The 22,875-nt window shown below is 50.3% G+C and overlaps 2 protein-coding genes and 1 non-coding gene across 17 annotated transcripts in view; 1 reads left to right on the top strand and 2 right to left on the bottom strand.

Moving 5' to 3' along the window:
- On the bottom strand, window positions 1-8,181 carry ACTR1B (actin related protein 1B). 7 transcript variants are annotated; one of them, XM_008991932.5, is made up of 12 exons: window positions 8,067-8,181; window positions 6,172-6,236; window positions 4,884-4,959; window positions 3,715-3,840; window positions 3,242-3,366; window positions 2,786-3,002; window positions 2,583-2,675; window positions 2,302-2,476; window positions 1,550-1,611; window positions 1,222-1,262; window positions 915-1,029; window positions 1-398 (listed from the first exon to the last, which is right to left on the bottom strand). In XM_008991932.5, exons 1-11 carry the CDS (start codon window positions 8,112-8,114, stop codon window positions 927-929), a joined length of 1,131 nt encoding a protein of 376 aa, XP_008990180.1. In that variant the 5' UTR covers window positions 8,115-8,181; the 3' UTR covers window positions 1-398; window positions 915-926. The 7 variants fall into 7 exon arrangements, 6 of the variants coding, with proteins under 6 accessions (XP_008990180.1, XP_054100504.1, XP_078204811.1 ...); XM_054244529.2 differs by having other exon boundaries at window positions 6,750-8,181; XR_008476187.2 differs by lacking the exon at window positions 1,222-1,262.
- Window positions 8,182-8,361: 180 nt separating this feature from the next.
- The window catches only part of C14H2orf92 (chromosome 14 C2orf92 homolog), a 44,829-nt gene continuing 30,315 nt past the window's right edge, over window positions 8,362-22,875 (top strand). For 5 of the 9 annotated variants that reach the window (XM_078348693.1, XM_078348696.1, XM_078348697.1 and 2 more), the window contains exons 1-2: window positions 8,485-8,732; window positions 20,690-21,037. The gene's annotated coding sequence lies outside the window, so the exon portion shown is untranslated. Of the gene's footprint in view, window positions 8,418-8,484; window positions 8,733-20,687; window positions 21,038-22,875 lie in introns of those variants that run through there. The other 4 variants (XM_078348694.1, XM_078348689.1, XM_078348691.1 and 1 more) reach the window with 2 other exon arrangements.
- Window positions 8,797-8,936, bottom strand: LOC118147486 (U4 spliceosomal RNA). The gene has a single exon (XR_008476533.2). It is a non-coding gene; the product is annotated as a U4 spliceosomal RNA (small nuclear RNA).

Below are 22,875 nucleotides of genomic sequence, written 5' to 3' on the forward strand. Positions count from 1 at the left end.
TTGTCCATAATTATTACTATAATGATTTACAAAAGTTTTCTTTTCAGGCAACTGTGTTAAATTATTGTACATATCTGAGAGAGGGAGGTGGGCCCCTGGCCATGGCAAAAGTGACAACCTCTTTCTTTGGGGAGGTGAGAGAAGAAAATGTCCCTCACCTGCTTTTAGGTCTGACTCCTTATTAAGAGGCTTCCCCTTAATAAATGACGAGCATTAACCCTTTCCTGCCCAGGGGTAAAGGAGAGGGAGAAGCAAGTTGATGAAGTGCTCTGAAGGGGAACACGCAGCAGCTCCAGGCACTGTGCATCCTCTGCTCTGGCTCCGCAGCGCCTGACTCTGGCTGCATCCGCTTGGTGGGGATGGAAGACCACTCAGTACTCAGCCCTACACCAGGGCATCTACCCAGGAAGATGGGAGAACAGAGGGTGAAAGCAAATGGGCTATCCTGTTAGGTCATGAACAGGAGGTAGCAATGGATACACTACACACCAGTGGTAGTTGCTGGCTGCCCCCTCCAACCCAGTCCCCAAAGCTGGTTACACAGGTATCCAGGGATTCTGACCCTGGGAGCTCGGGGAGGCAGCCCTGAGCATCAGAGCAGGGAACCACAGGCCTAGCTGGCCCTGCCAGGGGGAAACCCAGAACAGCCCAACATGGCGCTCAATTCCTACGTGCCAGCTCAAGGCTCCTGTCCGTGCAGCTCAATGTTGTGTGTGTGCATGTGCATGTGAACATGCCACATGCACGTGTGTGTGTGTATGTGTGTAGAAGGGAAGGCTGCAGGGGGACACTGCTGCGCCCGCCTGCCCAGGGGTTCAGGGCATGCAGGGGACCCTAAGCCTAGTATATGAGCCCAGATCAAAAAGGGTTAAAGGCTCTGACTCCCCTCCCTCCCCGTCTCCCAATATGCCCACCCTCCTTGGGCACTAGAAGGTTTTGCGATGAATGGCACGGGAACCATCCTCTTCATATTCCTTTTTGGACACCCACATCTTCTTAAAAGTGTCCAGCGAGGCCAGGATGGAACCGCTGTGGGGATGGAGGGTAAGCATTGCTGTGGACCTGTCGGAGAGCCAACCACCTTTCCTGGCGCTCAGAGTTCCATTTCCCTAATTTGGGAGGGAAATCCACCAACCTCCACCAGGCCAGGGCCAACCCCTGGGAAGAGTGTCCAGGGTAAAGTGGTCTCCTCCCAGAGCCCTCCCTTGAGCCCCGCCTCACCCAATCCATGTGGAGTACAGCCGTTCCTGCGGGGCCGAGATCTAGAGGGAGGACGTGGCCACATAACTGTGGGTCCCCACCCAGAAGCCACCCTCCTGGCCTTGAGGTCACCTTCCCCAGGGCCTGAGACCTGACAGCAAAGGCATCAGCTGGGGAGTGGCAGCAGTGGCACTGGAGGGAGTAGGGCTGGGTGGACCTGAGCCAGAGAGCGGTTGTGGAGGCGGCATCCACCCCCAACCTCTTCCCCTCCCCCCTCCCCCCTCTCCCAACTCCTCTTCCCCAAGGCTGCCAGCGCCCTAGCGCTCCAGGGGTATCTCTGTAACCTTACCTTGATTTTGACGTCCTTTGGGGCAAGCTTCTTCACTTCACTGAGTAATCGGTCTCCGAAGCCTGGAACACAAGGCTGGCTGAGCCTGGTGTCTGCCCCCAGCCTCCTCACTGATAGCTCCCCACACCTGACCTTCAGGGCCCCAGCTGCTGCTGGTCCTCTCTCAGCAGCATTTCCCAAGATGAAGGGCAGGGCTGAGAAATGATCCGGCCCCCATGAGGTCAGCAGTTTGAGACCAACCTGGCCAAGATGGTGAAACCCCATCTCTACTAAAAATATAAAAATTAGCCAGGCATAGTGGCTCGTGCCTGTAATCCCAGCTACTCAGGAGGCTGAGGCATAAGAATCAGTTGAACCTGGGGGATGGAGGTTGCAGTGAGCCAAGATTGTGCCACTGAACTCCAGCCTGGGTAACAAGAGCGAAACTCCGTCTCAAAAAAAAAAAAAAAGAATGATCCGGCCCCATGGCTGCCTACGGCCCCTACGTCCTCACAGGCAGCTGAGATGAAGCTGCGCGTGCTCCTTGCTCAACACTCACAATGCACTTCAGAGCTGTGTAAAGTCCTCTATTTACAGAGTAAACACAATTTAATTTTAAATCTTGGTATGTTAAAAAAAAAAGTTTCCTGAATACCACCAAAGGAGTGTCTAGGGTAAAGCCAATAGAAAATGGCTCTGGGTGGGGGTGCAGTCTCTGAGGGTCCAGAGCCCTCAGCCTTACCTCACCACTGCCAACTCCCAAGCCATAGTACCTTTGAAAAGCGTTGAGCCACCTGAAAGCACAATGTTGGCGAACAGTGTCCGGCGCAGGTCCATGTCAGACTTGTGGATGGCAAAGGCCAGCACCTCGTGGAGCCCCTCACTCTCATCCCCCACAAGGTCCGGCTGGAACAGCAGCTCAGGGGCTCGGAATCTCGCAGGCCCAACCTTTAGTGTACAAGAGTGAGGCAGACAGGCTTCCTGGAGAAGCAGGCCACCCCTTCCCCTGGGCTGGGCATCGGCTGCTGCTCCAGTGCCAGCCCCAGTCACTTACATCAAGTGTGCTGCCATCTGGCAAGGTGTACTGCACCTTCTCTGTCTCCAGAGCCTCGTCCTTCTGTGGGTTGATGGACAGGTAGCAGGCTCGCTGTGGGGGCAGGGACACAATCCTCAGAAAGCTGCACCTGGGACACCTGTGCCTTGGTGCCACGCTTTCCCCATCCCAGGTGGTATCCATGCCCTCCTGCCCCTCATCACCTCTTTAATGGTCCGGACAACCTCAAACTCTGCTGAGGTGTGGAAGTCAACCCCTTCCTTGCGCAGCAGCAGTCGGAGGAAGCGGGAAACGTCACGGCCGGCAATGTCCACCCGCATGATGGAGTGTGGCATGGCAAAGCCCTCATAGATAGGCACAGCGTGAGTGACCCCGTCCCCCGAATCTAGAACCACTCCTGTCGTGCGTCCCGTTGCATACCTGTCACCAGGTCAGCATCCCCTCACCTCAGCCATTGAGGCACGGGGACCTCCTCACCCAGGGGAGGAACCCTGGCACGTCTGCATTATCTAGTCTGAAGAAAGGACATGAGGGAATTCCTAGAGGAACAGTCATCAAGGGGCTGTTTTTCAAGGGAAGTCAGACCCCGGTCATGGCAAGCAGGAGGACAGCACAGGGAGGACAGGACTCGGGGGAGCCAGGGCTTGGGGATTACTCACAGACTAAGCACAGCTTGCATGGAGATAAACAGGGCTGGCACGTTGAAGGTCTCAAAGAATACCTCCGCTGCCTTCTCCCGGTTCTTACTGGGGTTGAGCGGGGCCTCCGTGAGGAGCACAGGATGCTGCGAGGGACGGGACAGTTGTAGGTATGCATGGAGGCAACTTGCAAGGCCCTAGAAGGCTCTTTCCAGAGAGCCACACCTGCTAGAGCATAGGCGGCTCAGCCTCCTACCACTCCTGAGGGCACTATCCCTTTATCTGCCGGCAGTTACTCTTCCAGAGATCTGGGTCTTTCTGGAAGGTTCTGCCCGGCAGCCACTGGGTATGCATGTGCACCCAGACACACATGGAAAGGCAGCAGACCCTCTCAAAATGCAGAGGGGAAATGTGGGAGACTGGCCAGGAGGGACACAGAGGAGAGGGGAACAGCCAGGAGAATGCGGAGTGTGCAAGAGCGGCAGCTGCCACACCTCCTCCGAGAAGGTCTGCAGTTGGTCCTTGGAGTAGACGTACTGCCAGATGCGCTCCATGTCGTTCCAGTCTCGCACCACGCCGTGCTCCATGGGGTAGCGGATGGTCAGCAGCCCCCGGTGCTCCTGGTGGGGTGGGAAGGGAGGTATGGCACCTGCCCCTTGCTCAGTGGCTGCTTTCCACCCCCCTGGAAGCTCCCCAACCTGCCCTGACCAGAGCCACCCTGGTTCCCTGAGTGTCCCAGGCTCTGCAGCGGATCCTGAACTCAGCACGGGTTCATCTGCCCAACAGTTTCTGAGGCTTGCAGAGCCCAGCTAGCTTCAACTGCAGGGATCAGAGAGGGTGGCTAAGTGCCACTCCCACCCACAGGGCCCTCTTTTTCCAGTTCTCACTGCCGGCGCATCCCCCGCATTCTCCTCGCACTCTGCCAGCACCGGTGCCTTGTAGCCATCCAACATGGCCCCTCCTGGGCCACCTGTGCCCCCTGACCTGCACCTCTCCCCCCAGCCCTTTGGACGGTCCTCACGTCTCCTGCATGCACCAATACACGCTGCCTCCACCTGCCATTCACTGTCCCCCAGGTATGCCCCTTCTCACCAAGCACCACTTAGCTCCTCTCACCACCTTGGCCCCTATTGACCCCATCTGCAAGACCCCTATCTCTGCACCTCCAGCTCAGGCCTCCCCTTTCTGGGCCCTGAACCATGCCTCACGCCCCAGCACTTCACACAATGCTCCTCAGGTGCCTAAACCATACTTGCCCAAGCTCAGCTCGATGTTCTCCCCACACCCACACATGCTCTCCTCACAGTCTGATCGGGCAGTGGGGCCCCTTGGCAGGCCACCCTGGCTACCGTGTAAGAGGCAGCCCCACGACCCTCAACAGAGCAGACATCAAGTGCATATGATTCTGACTCTTACTTCAGTTTTTAATCAGTTCTTGCTTTTGTAGCTTCCAAATAGCTTCTAAAAGACAGGACACGGTGAGCTCTACCCACTGCCCCGTTTCAGAGGGGAGGTGCCCCTGTGCAGCACTTCCCAGCTGGAACCCAGAGGAGGTGCTAGGGAGGGCACCAGCAGAGGCCCAAGAATACAGGCCTCTCACATCTGCCATGTCCCTGAAACTGAGGATCCTACAGCTAGGGAAAGGCAGGCTCCGCAGCGTTACCTCTGCTTTTGGTCCGATGAAGAGGTCCCCCTCCAAGGCTCCGGCCATCACCCGCATGTGCTTGGGCCTCCCAACACTGTGAAGACAGATAACACCAGCGAGGTGGGCAGAGAGCAGGGTGGAGCTTGTGTCCAGAAAAACCGAAATCCAACCCCAGCTGCCCAGAGGGTACCTGGCCTCTGGAGCACCAGGATGTGGCTGGGGGGCACAGATTGGAACTGGGGTCCATGGGATTTGGGGCTAGAGAGGGGAGCTGGATGGGACAAGAAGCTGAGGGTCAGGAGGCACAGTTGGCAAGACAGCTGCATGTCTGAGCACCAGAACCCAGCCCTCCATGGCCCAGCCCTGGCAGAGAGTCAGCCTCCTGCAGCCAGTGGTGACTTCGGCAGGGCAGGGCTGCCATCACTGTCCACAGACTGAGGGAGGACCGCCCCAGAAAGCTGGGTCAGGGCTTCCTTGTGCACCCACTCTCACTCAGTCAATGCCGCCCTTCCCACTGCCAGGGCTTCTGGATCAGAGATTTAGTTCTTAGAAACTGTAGGATCTGATGCACTATCACTAAAGGCAAAGGAACCTCTAATTACCCACGCAGTCGGAAAGGAACACTGAAGCTCGACAGGGATGCTGGCTCTGTCCCAGACTAGGCCAGGCTTGGGCTAGCCTGCCACTCAGGGGCGTAGGATCTCCTGCTGCCCCCTGCCTTTAGGCCATTCATTCCAAAGCCTCCAGGATTTGGGAAGAGGGACTCCTAAGGGCAACTTTCCCAATGGGTTCAGAGCAGGTACAAGGGGCACCCCAGGCTCTCTGGGTTTGCACTTCTCTCCTATTCCCACCTTCACCAGTACCATACAGGGCAAGGGTTCCCCCCTTAACTAAAAAAGACATTTGCTGGAGTCTGAAAACAGCCCTGTAGAAAACCCTTGCGGGGAGGAAAGGGTGGCTGGCCATCTAACTTCTCACTCTTCCTACTGTGAGTTCAGGGCTCCCCTTGGAGGTACCTCCCTTTATTCTTGCTGCTGCTAACATACTTCATCCCCAGGGAAATGCTGGTTGCTATTCCTCCTTGCTGGCTCAATAAGACCAAAACAAGAGACTCCAAAGACAAAAGGAAACCCTAGAATGCTTGTGTTGTTCTTCAGAGCTCTCCCAATAGTGTCAACCTCACAAATTTGGTGTTTTCCATACAGGTCAGGGCAAAAATTGTCTTCAAAGAGTGCTGTGACAGAAGGCCAATGTTCTCACAGAAAGTAAACAAAAGGGCTGGGGCTGTTGCCTGAGCCACACTTACTAGTTTGGGAAACAGTATTTGGGAATCTGGTCTCCTGCAAAGCCAGCTTTGATCACCCCCGAACCCTGCAAGGAAAAACAAAGTTTAGCTCCACAACATGCACCACCAGATGAAGCCTGCGCCCTGCAATGGAGAGATCTGGCTGCTCCGCCAAGGAAGGCCAGTGAGGAAGCCAGGGACCCTGCCAGGATCATTTGCAAGTACACCAATGGTTCAAGACTGGGAGCAGTTTTGCATCCTCCTCCCCTGGCAAAACTTGGCAATGTCTGGCAGCTGGGGAGAGAATACATGGAGTGGGGGATGCTGTTGGCATCTAATGGGCAGAGGCCAGGGCTGCTGCTGCACATCCTACAATGTACAGGTCAGTGTGCACTACCAACAATAAGCTAGCCAATACAGAGATGATGGAGAAACTGTGAAGGACACCTTCCTCTGCACACAAGGGTTGGCTCCAGCAGGAGGATTCCACAGCACATGCTACTCCCAAAGCTAGAAACCCTTCTGTTTATTATTATTATTATTTTCAACACTTCCCTCTCTCCCAAGAACCCAGGAGGCATGGAACATGGACCACCTACAGGGCCTGCTGGAGAAGACCAATGGGTGCATGGGATGACTGGCAGCTTCCCTCAAGTGGCTTCCCCAGAGACTGCTGGGAGAACTTGGTTCTATCGCTGCCCCCACCTGGAAGCTGGACTTAAGGATATCCAAAAGAACGTGGCAATTAGAAACCTCCCACCCAGCGAGGGGATCAGCTTCTCAACTCAGCCCCACCACTCTTCATCGCAACTCTCTGAGTCTGAGGCAGAAATAAACATCTCCAAGTTACAGAGGAGGGCTGGAATTCTCAGGGGCCAACGGTACCCTTTTGAACTCAAGCCTGTTGATTAGCCTATATGAGTTATTTGCACATCAAGAAAGGAAGAAGCCTGCTCCTTCCAGCAGCGTCCTGCTGTTGTGACAGCACATCCCCAAACTCTGTATTAGCCTCCTTATTAAACATCGCCTGTTGTGATTCAGGGAGCCCACATGGGTACTCCAAAACAGCCATTCAGAGACCCCACAGGGTTATGTGGGAGGGAGACAGATCCCAGAAAGAGCAGAAGTGAGTCATTACCAAAAACTCCAAGGCCCGCACACCAGACATAGATATCCAGCTAGGGGCAGACCCAAAGATCCCAGCCCTTATCTTCTCCCCATGTCAGAGCTCAGAGGCCAAAAATCTTCCTATGACAGCTGAAAGCAAGCCGAGCCCCACTGCTGAAGCACAAAGCCACAGGAAGCCTGACATCTTTCCTCTGAGGCTTCCAAACGAGCACCCAAATTGTTTGCTGATACTGGGAAGAGTGGCCATGTACTCTCTACTGCCCTGCTGGTGTGGTGTTTGCTCAGCAGAGGGAGCATTTAAGAAGAAAGTCAAAGTAGCCAAAAGGCAACCAGATGGTGGTGGACATGTGGGTGACAGTACCGTGAATTTGTTGCCTCGGGGTGCAGCCCCAAAGATGAAGCCAGCAGTGTGTAAAGGACAAATGTCACCCCACCTCTGTCAGGTAGCCAGAGCCAGGGCCGAAGGACTGGGAAAGGGACTGGGGTCGAAACCTGCCCAGCGACAGCGTTCTCAACTGAGAAGGGTCCGAGGCGCGTTCCCCGCCGGCCGCCCGGCTGTCATTCAAGCTTTCCCGAACTTCCCCGCCCGGCTTGGGAAGGGGTCGGGGAAGGGGCTCGCCCCAAGGCCGGCCCTACAGGGCCAAGAGAGCGCACGCCCCGGGAGCGAAGCGAGCGGCCAAGCGGGGGCGACGGCCGCGCCAAGGCGGGCGGAGGGGATCCCTCCCTACGCTGCCGCTGGCGCCCCCGGGGGAGGCGCGCCCGCCCTCCCCCTGGCTGCCGGGCCTCACGTTGTCGATGACCACGGGCTGGTTGGCGATGATGTCGTAGGACTCCATGGCCAGGCCGCGCCGGCCCTGCCCAGTATAGGTTGGCTGCAGGATGGACCGCGCGGGCGGGCGGGCTAGAGGACCCAGACGGCTGCGACTCCAGACGCGGCACCGCGCCCCTCCCTCCCAAGCGTGCAGCCTACGCAAGCCCGGTGGGACTTTCTGGAGGGCGGGGCACGCGGCCAATCACCGCTCCTACCTGGCCCGATTGACAGCGGGCGTCCGGGGCTGGCTGCGCGAAGGGGGCGGAGCCTCCAGAAGCTGGCCAGCCAATTGAGGTCGCCCGGAAAAAGCGGTCGCGGCGTGGCCAAGGTAGGCTGCGCAGCGTCGGGGATGATGTCATGGCTCCGTTTTAAAGGGGATGGGGGCGCCAGAAAGCGGAGCTGGGCTAGGCTGATTTCGTGGGCGAGGCCCGAGTCGGTGGAGCTGCGAATTCCCCAGTCCAGGAAGGCACTTTTCCCGCGCCGCAGCAACTCGGGCCACGCTCCTTTGTGAGAGCGCCCTCTCCAAGAAGGCCGGCCCTGGATATTTCACCTAAAGTATTTTTCTTTTTTTCTAGAGGTGTCTTGCTCTGTCGCCCAGGCTGGAATCCTTGGACTCGAGCGAACCGAGTAGCTGGGACTACAGGTGCGCACCACTGCCCTCAGCTAATTTTTATTTCTTTTTCTTTTTCTTTTTTTACTGAGATAGTTTTCGTAGAGACTGTTAAAAATTGCCAATGCCGACTCTATTGCAAATCGTCACGGTGGGGTATTGGGAAAAGTTTTCAATTAGCAATAATCGCGCTTCGGATAAACCTCATTGGCTACCATACTGCCACCGCGCAACGCTAGCTAATTAATTTTTTTTTTTTTTTTTGGTAGAGAAGAGGTCTCGCTATGTTGCCCGGGCTGGTCTGGAACTCTTGAGCTTAAGCAGTCTTCCCGCTTAGGCCTTCCAAAGTGTTGAGATTACAGGCGTCAGCCACCGCGAACTGCGCCGTTCTATTTCCTCGTTGAGCACTGAAGAAAAGATCCTTTTCCTTATAAAAATTCCAGTTTTGTGGTATTTTGGTCCTGGCATTTATTGAGCACCTGCTATGTGCCTGCGGAGCACTTCTGCCCACTTTACATTGGTTATATTAAATCCTTGCAACAATATCAGGTGGTTGTATTATTACTTTCATTTTACAGTCGAGGTCCTCACACTTTGATAACCTACCAAAGGTTATTGGGCGGGGAATTGGCATGCATGCAGCCCCCCGTGACACCGGAGGCAGCTACTGCAAGAGTGCAAGATAGTTGAGTTCTACGTTTGTTTATCAAACGGATCCATTGTTATTTCTCTGTATCTCTCTCTATGGGTTTTGAGCTTAAAATTTGTAAAATTGAAGCACAGTGTCATACAGAAATGTGCAGAAATCACAAGTGTACATGTATATTTCAATGAATGATTAAAATGTGGACACACTTGTATAACCACCACTGGGTGCAGGAAACATTGTTGCTTGAAAAGTGGTCTCCATCCAGACCCCAAGAGAGGGTTATTGGATCTTATCCAGAAGAAATTCAAGGCAAGTTGCCGAGTGCAGTGAGGAGTTGTTTATTGAAAGTTACTCAGTTACAGAGCAGGCCATTCTCAGAAAGCAAGGTGGGAACACACCCTCTTTGTTTTAAACTCTTGTGTAGGGGTCTTATCTGTGCAAAAACTAAGCTATGTCTACATGGGGGTGGGCTGACAGCATAGCAAAATTTAGTGCTTTTTTTATTTAAAGAAAGTTATTCTTGGCATTTTAATGCATAAATACATCACAGCATGACTATATATATGTATTTTTTTGAGACAAGGTCTCACCCTGTTGCCCAAGCTGGAGTGCAATTGCCTGATCTTGGCTCACTGCAACCTCCACCTCCCAGGCTCAAGCTATCCTCCTGCTTTAGCGTCCCAAGTAGCTGGGACCACAGGTATGTGCCACCACACCCAGCTAACTTTTTTGGTATTTTTAGTAGAGATAGGGGTTTCATCATGTTGGCCAGGATGATCTCGATCTCCTGACCTGGTAATCTACCCTTGACTTCTCAAAGTGCTGGATTACAGGCATGAGCCACTGTGCCTGGCCTGACTATGACTATCTTAAATTGTATATTTTTAGGCAGTATTGGAGCATCTAGACATTTTGTTGTGATAGGAGTTTGTCCTTGCAGGCATTACTAAACTGCCCTTTTAGCCATAGCATCTTACGACCATGGGTCAGGACTGGCAAGGAATGTGCCTTGCTAGTTTTAAGATGGAGTTGGGGCCGGGTGCGGTGGCTCACACCTGTAATCCCGGCACTTTGGGAGGCTGAGGAGGGTGGATCATGAGGTCAGGAGATCAAGACCATCCTGGCTAACATAGTGAAACCCCATCTCTATTAGAAATACAAAAAATTAGCCAGGCATGGTGGCATGTGCCTGTAATCCTGGCTACTCAGGAGGCTGAGGCAGGAGAATCACTTGAACCTGGGAGGCAGAGGTTGCAGTGAGCCAAGATCATGCCATTGCACTCCAGACTGGGTGACAGAGTGAGACTATGTCTCAAAAAAAAAAAAGAAAAAAAGAAAGAAAGAAAGGAAAAGATGGAGTTGGGACAGGCCTGGTAGCTCAGGTCTGTAATTCCCGCATTTGTGGAGGCCGAAATGGGTGGATTGCTTGAGCCCAGGAATTTGACCCCAGCCTGGACAGCACTGCAAAACCATGTCTCTATAAAAAAAAAAAAAATACAAAAATTAGCCAGGCATGAGGTTGTGTGCCTATAGTCCCGGCTGCTTGAGAGGCTGAGGTAGGAGGTTGGCTTGAGCCCGGGAGGTGGAGGTTGCAATGAGTCTAGATCACGCCACTGCACTCCAGCCTGGATGACAGAGCCAGGCCCTATCTCAAAAAAGAAAAAAAAAAAAAGATGGAGTTGATTTTTAAACAGTATCACCCTGTCTCTCCTAGGCTCCTGTTTCCCTAACAGCATGACCAGCCCCCTGGCAACTCCTACCCCTTGGTCTCTGACCTTTTCCTCCTCAGGGGTGACCTCTAGCCTGGATTTTGAAAACATATTAGTATTGCCTATTTCTGAACTTTATGCAGATGGAGTTATTGGTATGTATTCATTTGCATCTAGTGTCTATACATTCGTAAAATCGATCACTGTGCAGCCATTAAAAATACTGAGAGGCTGCTATATAATTTCACATGGAACGTTTCAGGACACATTGCTAAGTAAAAGCAAAGAGAAAGCAGACACTGAGTGTAGACCGTTACATGCATGAATGTCTCTAAACAGTATATGAGGCACCTTCAGGTCTCTTTTTTTAATTTTTTTGAGACAGTCTCGCTCTCTTGCCCAGGCTGGAGTGCAGTGGCATGATCTCAGCTCACTGCAACTTCCACTTCTGAGGTTCAAGTGATTCTCCTGCCTCAGCCTCCCAGGTAGCTGGGATCACAGGCACCTGCCACCACGCCCAGCTAATTTTTGTATTTTTAGTAGAGATGAGGTTTCACCATGTTGGCCAGGCTGGTCGGGAACTTCTGACCTCAATTGACCTGCCAGCCTTGGCCTCCCAAAGTGCTGGGATTTCAGCTGTGAGCCACCCAGCCTGACCTCAGGTCTCTTTAATACAGGAAAGGGACCATTGGTAAATGTAGGTGAATGAAGGGAGAATTAGTGTTTACCGTGTAAACTTTTGTATGGAGTCGTTTTTAACTTGTGCATGCATGTATTACTTTTAAAATGAAATTTTAAAAACTAAAGTGAGTAAGTGTCTGTGTAATGAACACATGAGCATTTACAAAGCAGTGCCAGCGTCTTGCTTGGGAAAAACTCCATGAGCACTGGGCTGAGGGGCAACAATGCTGGAGTGGAGAGAGGCTGAGATATACTCTGGAAAAGGTAAAAAAGGGCCCCCAAAGCACATATCCTTTTTTATTTTTTTTGAAGTTGAATCTCACTCTGTTGCCCAGGCTGGAATGAATGGCACCATCTCAGCTCATTGCAATCTTCGCCTCCCGGGTTCAAGTGATTCTCCTGCCTCAGCCTCCTGAGTAGCTGGGATTACAGGTGCACGCCACCACACCCGAATAATTTTTATATTTTTAGTAGAGCTGGGGATTCATCATGTAGATCAGGCTGGTCTTGAACTCCTGAACTCGTGATTGGCCTGCCTCAGCCTCCCAAAGTGCTGGGATTACAGGCACAAGCACTGCACCCAGCCCCCGCCCCTCCTTTTTTTTGAGACAGGGTCTTGCTGTGTTCCCAGGCTGGAGTGCAGTGGTGTGATCACAGCTTGCTGTAGCCTCCACCTCCTGGGCTCAAGCAATCCTCCCACTTCAGCTTTCCAAACAGCTGGGACTACAGGCACACACCACTATGTCTGACTAATTTTTGTAGTTTTTGTGGAGACAGGGTTTAATCATGTTGGCTGGGCTGGTCTTGAAGTCCTAGACTCAAACCATCTGCCCGCTTTGGTATCCCAAAGTGCTGGGATTACAAGCGTGAGCCACCATGCCCAGCCATTATCTGGCTATGGAGAAAACTGAAGGCTATGAAGGCTATGGAGAAAACTGAGCTACAGAGGCAGGAGGGCAGGCTTGTCAATTACCGGTGAGATACCTGTGAGGCAAAGAGCTTGGAAACCTTGCTTTAAAGGAGAAACAGAGAAAAAAGGGAGGGGGATGAGAGAGACTCCCCCGAACTCACAGGGCCAGCTGCTCCCTGCCTGCAGTCTTCACTCTCTCAGCATGTGGCAGACGGCACCTTCTTTTCTTACCTGCTTCATGCCCTAGCTCTGGGGTTCCTTTGATGCCTCTCAGTTTCAGTAACTTGCATTCCTAGAAAAACCCTACCTGACATATTATCCTTTTAAAGATATTGTTGGATTCAGGTTGCTAAAATTTTAAGAACTTTTGTGTCTATGTTTATGAAAGTTATTGATTCCTATAATTCTCTTTGGTCTAGCTTTGCCTGGTTTGGTATCAAGGTGCTGGTCTCATGGAATGAATTGGAAAAGATTCCTTCATCTTTAATTTCTACAAGAGTTTGTGTAGAATTGGTGGTATTTCTTCCTTAAATATGGATAGACATATTTTACCAACGATGCCATCTAGGCTTTGAGTTTTCTTTGTAGAAAAGTTATTACCCACAATTCAATTTTCCAGGTAGATATAAAGTTGTTGAGGTTGTTTATTTCTTTGTGAGTGAGCTTTGTTAGTTTGTGTCTGTCACAGAATTTGTCCATTTTATCTAACATGTTGAGTTTACTGGCAAAAAGTTGTTCATATTGTGCCCTTATTTTCCTTTTAATGTCTGTGGTGTCTGTAATGATGTCTACCTTCGTTCCTGACACTGGAAATTTGTGTCTTTTTCCTTAATTAGTCTGGCTAGAGATTTTTGTTTTATTGATTTTCTCAACGAAGAACCAGCTTTTGGTTTCACTGATTTTCTTTCAATTATTTTTAATTCTTTTGTTTGTTTGTTTTGAGATGGAGTCTTGCACCTTGGTTTGGTTTTGTTCATGTGTGTGTGTGTGTGTGTGTGTGTGTGTGTGAATCTCGGCACTTTGGTTTTAATTTTGTTACTCTGTAAGCCAGACTTGGCTCCTTAAACTTGTTTCTGTTTCTGACTTGGTTGGAGGGAGGAAAGGCCTGTCGTAGAGGATGGGGAAAATCCTGTTGTAGAGGGCAGGTGAGAGCAGCTTAATCGCCTCCCTCTAGGATTAAGGGGTGCCCATTCCGGGGGTAGCTGGAGATTATGTGGAAACCCTTATATCCTGAGAGCCAGCAAAGAGTGGGATAGAGCCTGCTGGACTGGCAGCTGACATAGTGCATACAATCCAAAGGAGGGTCCCCACAGAAGGCAGGAGCATTTTTGTGGGGGTTTAAGGGATCCTCCTGATTAAGCATCACCAGAACCTCAGAATCTGTGTGATTGTGCATCATAAAGGTGGAGGAAGGAGGCAATAAATGAAAATGGGAAGTGAGTCAAAACTTGCACCTACTCCTTTGGAGTGCATGCTAAACAATTGCAAGGAAGGTTTTTCTGGGAAATATGATGTAAAGTTGTCTCCTCAAAGGTTAAAAACTCTTTGTGAATTAGAATGGCCTTCTTTTGGTGTCAGCCATCCAGACAAAGAAACTACAGATTAAAAAAACAACAGCAATTGGCCGTGTATTTAAGGTGGTAATCAAGGTCAAAGGACAGCCAGGGCATCTGGACCAATTCCCTTACATTAACTCATGGCTAATCAGAATTCAGACCCAACCTGTGTGGCTGCAGCCCTATCTAGCAAATTACTGCAAAACGCTCGTAGTTCAGGCTGAGCCCAGCATAAAAGAAAGATCAGCTCTGCTGGTAGCTTAAAAAAAAAAGGTAAAAAGAAAAATCAGGGATAAAAAAAGTTCAACTGCTAACCCTAAAGACAAGGGAGAGCTGTCTGCACAGCTGTGTGTGGGAGTTGCCAGGCTCAACAGCTTAAGGCAAACAGTGTAACAGTAAGAGCAAACTTAAAACAAAAACAAAAAAATCACTAGGTGGTGACCCAACCTGTAGCTCCTTTGTCCAGTAAGACAATAAATATAATTGGGGCCACTAAAGTTTCAAAGAAACAGGCTTTCTGCCTACCATGGACCTGTTTGATGGAAGGCCACGAGATTATACATCAGGTTTTGTATGTGCTGGACTGCCCCCTACCCCTCTTGGGGAGAGACTTGCTGAGCAAACTAAGAGCTACTGTCACATTTACTGATAAGGGCTCGCTCAAACTACCTGAGGCAGAAATTATCATGGCTCTCCCAGTCCTGAGGGAGGAGTGGAGACTCTTCCTAACTAAGCTGGGAGGAGAATTAACCCCTGGACCAAGGATGGCCACTGGTCTGGGCAGAAAACACTCCAGGATTGGCAGTAAACCAAGCCCCAGTGGTTGTCAAAGTAAAGCCAGGGGCACTACCAGTTAGACAGAGGCAGTACTGAGTACCAAGGGGAGCTCTTGAGGGCATTCAGGTCCATCTCAGACCCCTGAAAGCTTATGGTATTTTAGTTCCCTGCCAGTCTCCTTGGAACATGCCTCTCATGCCTGTCCTCAAACCCGGGACCAAGGACTATACACCGGTGCAGAATTTGCACTTGGTCAACCAGGCAACTGTGACCTTGCACCCCACAGTGCCCAATCCTGATATTTTGCTGGGAGTTGCCAGCTAAGAACAGCTGGTTCACTCACTTAGACTTAAAGGATGCTTTCTGAGTGTCTGGTTAGCCCTTGAGAGCCAAAAACTGTTTACCTTCCAGTAGGAAGATCTGGAGTCAGGCATAACAACACAGTACACCTGGACTCGGCTTGGACAGGTGTTCAAGAACTCCCTAACCATCTTCAGAGAGGCATTGGCCTGGCAGCTCCAGAGTTTGTCCACCAACGATCTAGGTTGTGTGCTGCTTCAGTACGTGGATGACCTTTTGCTAGGGCACCTGGTAGCAGCCGGATGTGCCTGGGAAACTGACTTGTCACTCAGACACCTGGAGACCTGTGAATACAAGGTCTCTAAAATGAAGGCCCAGATTTGCCAATAGCAGGTGTGCTATCTGGGATTTACTGGTGAAGAGGAAGACCCAGGCATCTCAGATCAACTTTCCCTTTTCATTTCTAAGACTGTAAACTTCCCCTTTTCATTCCTAAGACTATAAACTGAAACCCTTTTCATATGTAATTCCTGAGACTGTAAACTGAGATCCTTTTCATATGTTAAGCTGTAAAGCTAAGATTTTCCACCTGTAACATCTAAAGTATAAGCCTATATGAAGATGGAACCTTCCTTTGTTAGGGGAGCTTGGCTGTTAGGCAACTATGCCACCTTGCTCCCAGCCGAATAAACCCTCCTTCCTCTTGTATTCGGTGTCCGCAGCCACTCCTGCTGCATTTTGGTGTGTTGGCTGGAAGTGAGTCTCGGATAGCAAACGGCGGGAAAAAGTCTCTTAGGTGGTTTGCCTAGCCCTGTGGAGCATCCCTGCAGGGGGACTCCTGCTCGCTAGGGTGATGCATCCTGAGAGCGCTCCTGGGCAGGTATCTGCCTGGTGGAAAAGCCTTGCCAGAGCAGAGCAGGGAGGCCCTGCAGTGTGGATCCCCCCAGTGGCTGAACACCGAGGAGGAATGAGTATTTGGGGAAGTCTGGACCACTGAATTTGGTAAGATTGAACTCGGGAAAGTAGCCCATCCATTTTGGGTGGAGACATGGCCTGATCACCTGCAGGTCCAGGTTGGCACTTTTGAAGATAGCTCTCTCTGTAACCTTGGAAGCTTTTGCGTATGGTTTTGAATTGGAAGGAGAGCAATTGGATGTGTGTCTATGTGTGTAGATGTGTCCAGCCGGACTCATCAGTCATAAACGGTATCGGGCCCATTAGGAAGGGCCTCATGCTTTGAGCAATTTGTAAGAATTAGAGACAGCCGGGCCAGGTGCGGTGGCTCATGCCTGTAATCCCAGCACTTTGGGAGGCCAAGGCGGGTGGATCACGAGGTCAAGAGATCAAGACCATCCTGGTCAACATGGTGAAACCCCGTCTCTACTAAAAATACAAAAAATAAGCTGGGTATAGTGGTGCGTGCCTGTAATCGCAGCTACTCAGGAGGCTGAGGCAGGAGAATTACCTGAACCCAGGAGGCGGAGGTTCCGGTGAGATTGTGCCATTGCACTCCAGCCTGGGTAAACAAGAGCGAAACTCCATCTCAAAACAAACAAACAAAGAATTAGAGACAGCCACGTAAGGCTGAGTGAAGAAGCCTCTGGGCGTTGTAAAAGGATTGAAGTGAATGTAAATTGGAGAGTGCTCCGTGCTGCCTCTTGCTAGGCAGGAACTGCTGTGAATGAACTAACACTCTCCTAACTGTGGGAATTGTTTCTTTGAAGTGTTAATATGGCTCACTCCCATAGCAAGCCCACCCCTTTAGAAACCATGCTGAAAAATTTCAAGAAGGGATTTAGTGGGAATTATAAAGTAACTTTGACACCAGAGAAATTAAGGGTTTTGTGTAGAGAAGATTGGCCAGCATGTAGGGTAGGTTGGCCCCCAGAGGGGATGCTAGACAGGACCCCTTGTCTCCGAAGTAAGGCATGAGGTTATATACAGTGAGCTAGAACACCTTGATCAATTTCCATACATAGACTCATGGTTGCAGTTAGTGTTAAACCTTCCGAAGTGTCTAAGAGAGCAGGCAGCGACTGTTTTAGTAGTCAAGGGACAGACTGCTAGAAACCACCATCCCCCTCGCTGTTGAGAAACGTGGACTCCCAAGTCCAGGCAAATTCAGTGGCAGAAACAGGTAGGATTTGCATGCATGAATACTTCAGTTATTGGAAGTAGCTAACCAAGCGTTCGTAAACCAAGAGGCGGTAAGCCAGAGGGAAATCACAGGGAAAAGGAACGTCAGGCTCAACGGAAGGCTGACTTGATAGCTGCTGCTATGATAGGAATGCCCCCAAGAGCATGGAAAAAGGGGAGTTCCTGGAAAGCCCCACAGTCTGCCGGCCTGCGCCTGCAACGTGATCAGTGTGCATTTTGTCAAGAAATAGGACATTGGGAAAAAAATGCCCACAGTTAACAGGAGAACAGGGCGATCCTAAGCACAAGGATTCAGATAAAAAGTGAAGGGGCTCTGTTCAATCTAATGGAAAGTTCACTAAACTAAAAGAGAAGGGGGCCAGACTCATATGTCCCCAAAGAGCCCATAGTTTGGACAACAGCCCTGTAACGCCCCATGAAAAAAACAGAACCAATATTGTTAGAGCTATTAAGGTGTTAAGAGAACAGACTTTCTTGTACTTAATGGACTGCCTCTGCCCCCTCTTCTCTGGTAAAACCTGTTGTGTAAAACCAGAGGCCACTATCCCATTCAAAAAGAGACTCCCTGCAGCTAAAAAAGCCTCAGGCAGGGGTCATCTAGGCTCTCACTGTCCCTTGGAAAGGCCAGTGGAGCCTCCCTAGCCTGAAGCAGAAGAGTGATATTATCACCCAGGCCTGTGCAGGGCTTGAGTGGCTTTGCACCCAACTCATGCGCAGTTGGGATTATTGCCAGCAGAGGATAGTTGGTTCACTTAATTAAACTTAAAGAATACCTCCTTAGCATTGGACTGACCTCGGAGGGTCAAAAACTATTTGCATATCAATGGCAGAAACCCAGAAGCAGGTGTAACCACTCAATACACCTGGACCCAGCTTCCCAGGGGCTCAAAAAACTCTCTCATCATCCCTGGGGAGGCTTCAGCCGGTGACCACCCCCGAGGAGAAGCGTCTTGCTTGCACGCTGCCCCCGTATGCTGATAACCTTCTATTGGGACACCCCACGGCAGGCAGTCTGGTGCGCAAACAAATGCCTTATTTCGGCACCTGGAGGAGTGTGGGTATAAAGTGTCTAAAAGGAAAGCCCAGATTTGCCAAAAAGCAAATGCAGTATCTGAAGCTCACCATCGGAAGGGGGAACGCAGCATAGAAGCAGAGAGGAAGCAAGCCGCTTGCAAAGTGGCAGAACCTGAGACTAAAAGGCAAGTGAGAGAGCTCCTGGGAGCAATGGGTTTTGTAAATTGTGGATTTCCAAACTTCGCAGTACTAGCCAAATCCCTCTATACTGTGACAAATGGGGGAGACAAGGAGCCCTTTGAATGGGGATCCCAGCAGCGTCAGGCCTATCAGGAACTGAAAACAAAACTAATGTCAGCTCCAGCTTTGGGGCTGCCTGATTTAACAAAGCCCTTCACATTATATGTGGCAGAAAGAGAAAAAGTGGCAGTTGGGGTCCTAGTCCAAACAGTAGGACCTAGGCCCAGGCCTGTAGCTTACCTCTCCAAGCAGCTGGATGGAGTTTCCAAAGGATGGCCCCATGCTTAAGGGCCCTGGCAGCAACTGCTCTGCTAGCACAAGAATCAGATAAGCTAACTCTTGGACAGAACCTAAATATCAAGGCACCTCAGGCAGTAGTGACTCTAATGAATACCAGAGGGCACCACTGGTTATCAGATGTTAGGCTGACCAAATACCAGGGCCTGCTATGTGAAAATCCCCACATCGCCATTGAAGTCTGCAACACCTTAAACCCTGCCACTTTGCTCCCAACGTCAGAGGGTCCCGTTGAACACAACTGTGTTGAAGTCTGGGACATGGACTATTCCAGCAGGCCTGATCTTTGGACTGTAGCAGACTGGGAGTTGTATGTGGATGGGAGCAGCTTTGTCAATCCACGAGGGGAGAGATGTGCAGGCTATGCCATGGTAACTCTGGACACTGTAATCCAGGCCAGATCCCTGCCTCAGGGTACCTCAGCTCAGAAGGCTGAACTCATTGCTTTAACTCAAGCCCTAGAGCTGAGTAAAGATAACGTAAACATTTACACTGACTCTGGATATGCCTTCCCGGCTCTCCAAGTACATTGAGCACTGTACAAAAAGAGAGACCTGTTAACTTCAAGGGGAAAAGAAAGTATCAGCATGAAATTTTGTAGCTGCTCGAAGCAGTCTGGAAGCCCCGGAGGGTGGCGGTCATGCCTTGCCGTGGACGTCAGTGGGCCCACAACTCCGTGGCCCTGGGAAATTCCCGAGCGGATTCAGCAGCTAGTAAGGCAGCATCTGCCCCCTACCGAACAGCAGTTACAGCCCTGCTGATTCCCCGGATCCCTGATGTAATACCTACTTACTCTAAGGAGGAAAGAGACTTTCTCCAGACAGAAGGGGGCAACTCATTAAAGAAGGATGGATCCAGTGGCCAGATGGAAGAATAGCAGCACCACAGCTGTGGGGGCCGCAGTTGTACAAGCTGTACATGAGACCACTCATTTAGGTCAAGAGTCACTTGAAAAGATGTTGGGCTGGTACTTTTACATCTCACACTTAGCAGCCTTGACCAAAGTTGTGGCACAGCAATGCAATTACATGTGGGCAACACAACGGGAGGCAGGGCCCAACTATTCCCCCTGGAATTCAAGCTTATGGAGCAGCTCCCTTTAAAGATATCCAGGTAGACTTTATTGAAATGTCCAAGTGTGGGGAACATAAGTATTTGTGGGTCCTGGTGTGCACATACTCTGGGTGGGACTGACAGAGCCCATGAAGTAACCCGTGTGCTGCTTCGAGATCTTATCCCTAGGTTTGGACTGCCACTGTGCATCGGATCAGACAACGGACCAGCATTTGTGGCAGATTTAGTCCAGAAAACAGCAACAGGCTTGGGTATCACCTGGAAACTGCACACTGCCTACCCACCTCAGAGTTCTGGAAAAGTGGAAAAAAAGAACAGGACCATCAAAAACAGGTTAGGGAAAGTGTGTCAGGAAAGAAGATTAGAGTGGGTGCAGGCACTTCCCTTGGGGTTATTAAAAATTAGATGCACCCCCTCTAGGAAGACAGGATATTTCCCTTATGAAATTTTATATCATAGGCCCCCTCCCATACTCTGGGTACTCCTGGGAACTCCTCGGGAGTAGGGGGAGATTGAGTTAGGACGGCGGTTACAAGCTCTAGGGAAAATTGCCCAGGATATTTCAATCTGGGTAAATGACAGATGTCCTATAAGCTTATTCTCCCCAGTTCACCCTTTCTCACTAGGTAATCATGTGTGGAGAAAGGACGGGAGTACAACCCCTCTAAAGCCACAATGGAAAGGACTTCAGACCTGATCCAGAACAATCACACAGCCGTGAAGGTAGAGGGAATCCCAGACTGAATCCACCACCGCAGTGTAAAAACCAGCAACAGCTGAGACTTAGACCAAGGCAAGGACTGCAGAATCACCTTAAAAAGGACAACAAGCCTTGCTCCAGCCACATCCCGGAAGCTGGCTGGTCCACGCACGGCCAAAGCATGAGGAGATTCATCGTGGGACTTGTTCTTCTTAATATTTTGACTTGCACACTAGGAACATTAATTTTGAAGAATGCCCTCTATGTACACCAGGTAGGATGTAAAAGTTACTGCCATTCTTTTGTCCTGCAGTTCTTATAAATGTTCGGGAACATGGAAGGGAAGCTGTTTATATAATGGTACTCAGTATAAGGTTTGTGATCTGTGAGATGGACAGGTGGGAAGCTGTTTATATAATGGTACTCAGTGTAAGGTGTGTGATCCGTGAGATGGACAGGTGGGAAGCTGTTTATATAATGGTACTCAGTGTAAGGTGTGTGATCCGCGAGATGGACAGGTGGGAAGCTGTTTATATAATGGTACTCAGTGTAAGGTGTGTGATCCGCGAGATGGACAGGTGGGAAGCTGTTTATATAATGGTACTCAGTATAAGGTGTGTGATACGTGAGATGGACAGGTGGGAAGCTGTTTATATAATGGTACTCAGTATAAGGTGTGTGATCCGTGAGATGGACAGGTGGGAAGCTGTTTATATAATGGTACTCAGTATAAGGTGTGTGATCCGCGAGATGGACAGGTGGGAAGCTGTTTATATAATGGTACTCAGTATAAGGTGTGTGATCCGCGAGATGGACAGGTGGGAAGCTGTTTATATAATGGTACTCAGTATAAGGTGTGTGATCCGTGAGATGGACAGGTGGGAAGCTGTTTATATAATGGTACTCAGTATAAGGTGTGTGATCCGCGAGATGGACAGGTGGGAAGCTGTTTATATAATGGTACTCAGTATAAGGTGTGTGATCCGCGAGATGGACAGGTGGGAAGCTGTTTATATAATGGTACTCAGTATAAGGTGTGTGATCTGTGAGATGGACAGGTGGGAAGCTGTTTATATAATGGTACTCAGTATAAGGTGTGTGATCCGTGAGATGGACAGGTGGGAAGCTGTTTATATAATGGTACTCAGTGTAAGGTGTGTGATCTGTGAGATGGACAGGTGGGAAGCTGTTTATATAATGGTACTCAGTATAAGGTGTGTGATCCGTGAGATGGACAGGTGGGAAGCTGTTTATATAATGGTACTCAGTATAAGGTGTGTGATCCGTGAGATGGACAGGTGGGAAGCTGTTTATATAATGGTACTCAGTATAAGGTGTGTGATCCGTGAGATGGACAGGTGGGAAGCTGTTTATATAATGGTACTCAGTATAAGGTGTGTGATCCGCGAGATGGACAGGTGGGAAGCTGTTTATATAATGGTACTCAGTATAAGGTGTGTGATCCGCGAGATGGACAGGTGGGAAGCTGTTTATATAATGGTACTCGGTATAAGGTGTGTGATCCGCGAGATGGACAGGCAGCTGTGTCATAGGCATCATTAAGCCCTCTTTCTTCCTATTATCTGTTAAGACAGGTGAGCTGTTAGGGCATCCAGTCTACTCTGCTAGGGAGAAGAGAGACCTAAAAATAGGGGATTGGACAGATGATGAGTGGCCACCGGAGATAATTATTGAGTATTATGCGCTGGCCACATGGGCTGAGGATAGCTCATGGGGGTACCAGACCCCTATTCACATGCTCAACCGGATCATCCGGTTGCAGGCTATTTTGGAAATATGAATTTCCAAATGAAATTCTAATGAAACAGGCAAAGCTCTGTCCCTCTTGGCCCGACAAGAAACTCAAATGAGAAATGCCATTTATCAGAACCGGGTGGTCCTAGATTATTTGCTAGCAGCCGAAGGGGGAGTCAGTGGAAAATTCAATCTAATCAACTGCTATCTGCACATAGATGACCGGGGCAAGCAGTGGACGATATTGTGCCAGACAGGACCAAACTGGCCCACGTGCCTGTACAGGTGTGGCACGGATTTAACCCTGAGTCTTTATTTGGAGGTTGGTTCTCATCCTTGGGAGGATTCAAAACCCTC

Source organism: Callithrix jacchus, chromosome 14, assembly GCF_049354715.1.
Source record: "Callithrix jacchus isolate 240 chromosome 14, calJac240_pri, whole genome shotgun sequence".
Lineage (NCBI taxonomy): Eukaryota > Metazoa > Chordata > Mammalia > Primates > Cebidae > Callithrix > Callithrix jacchus.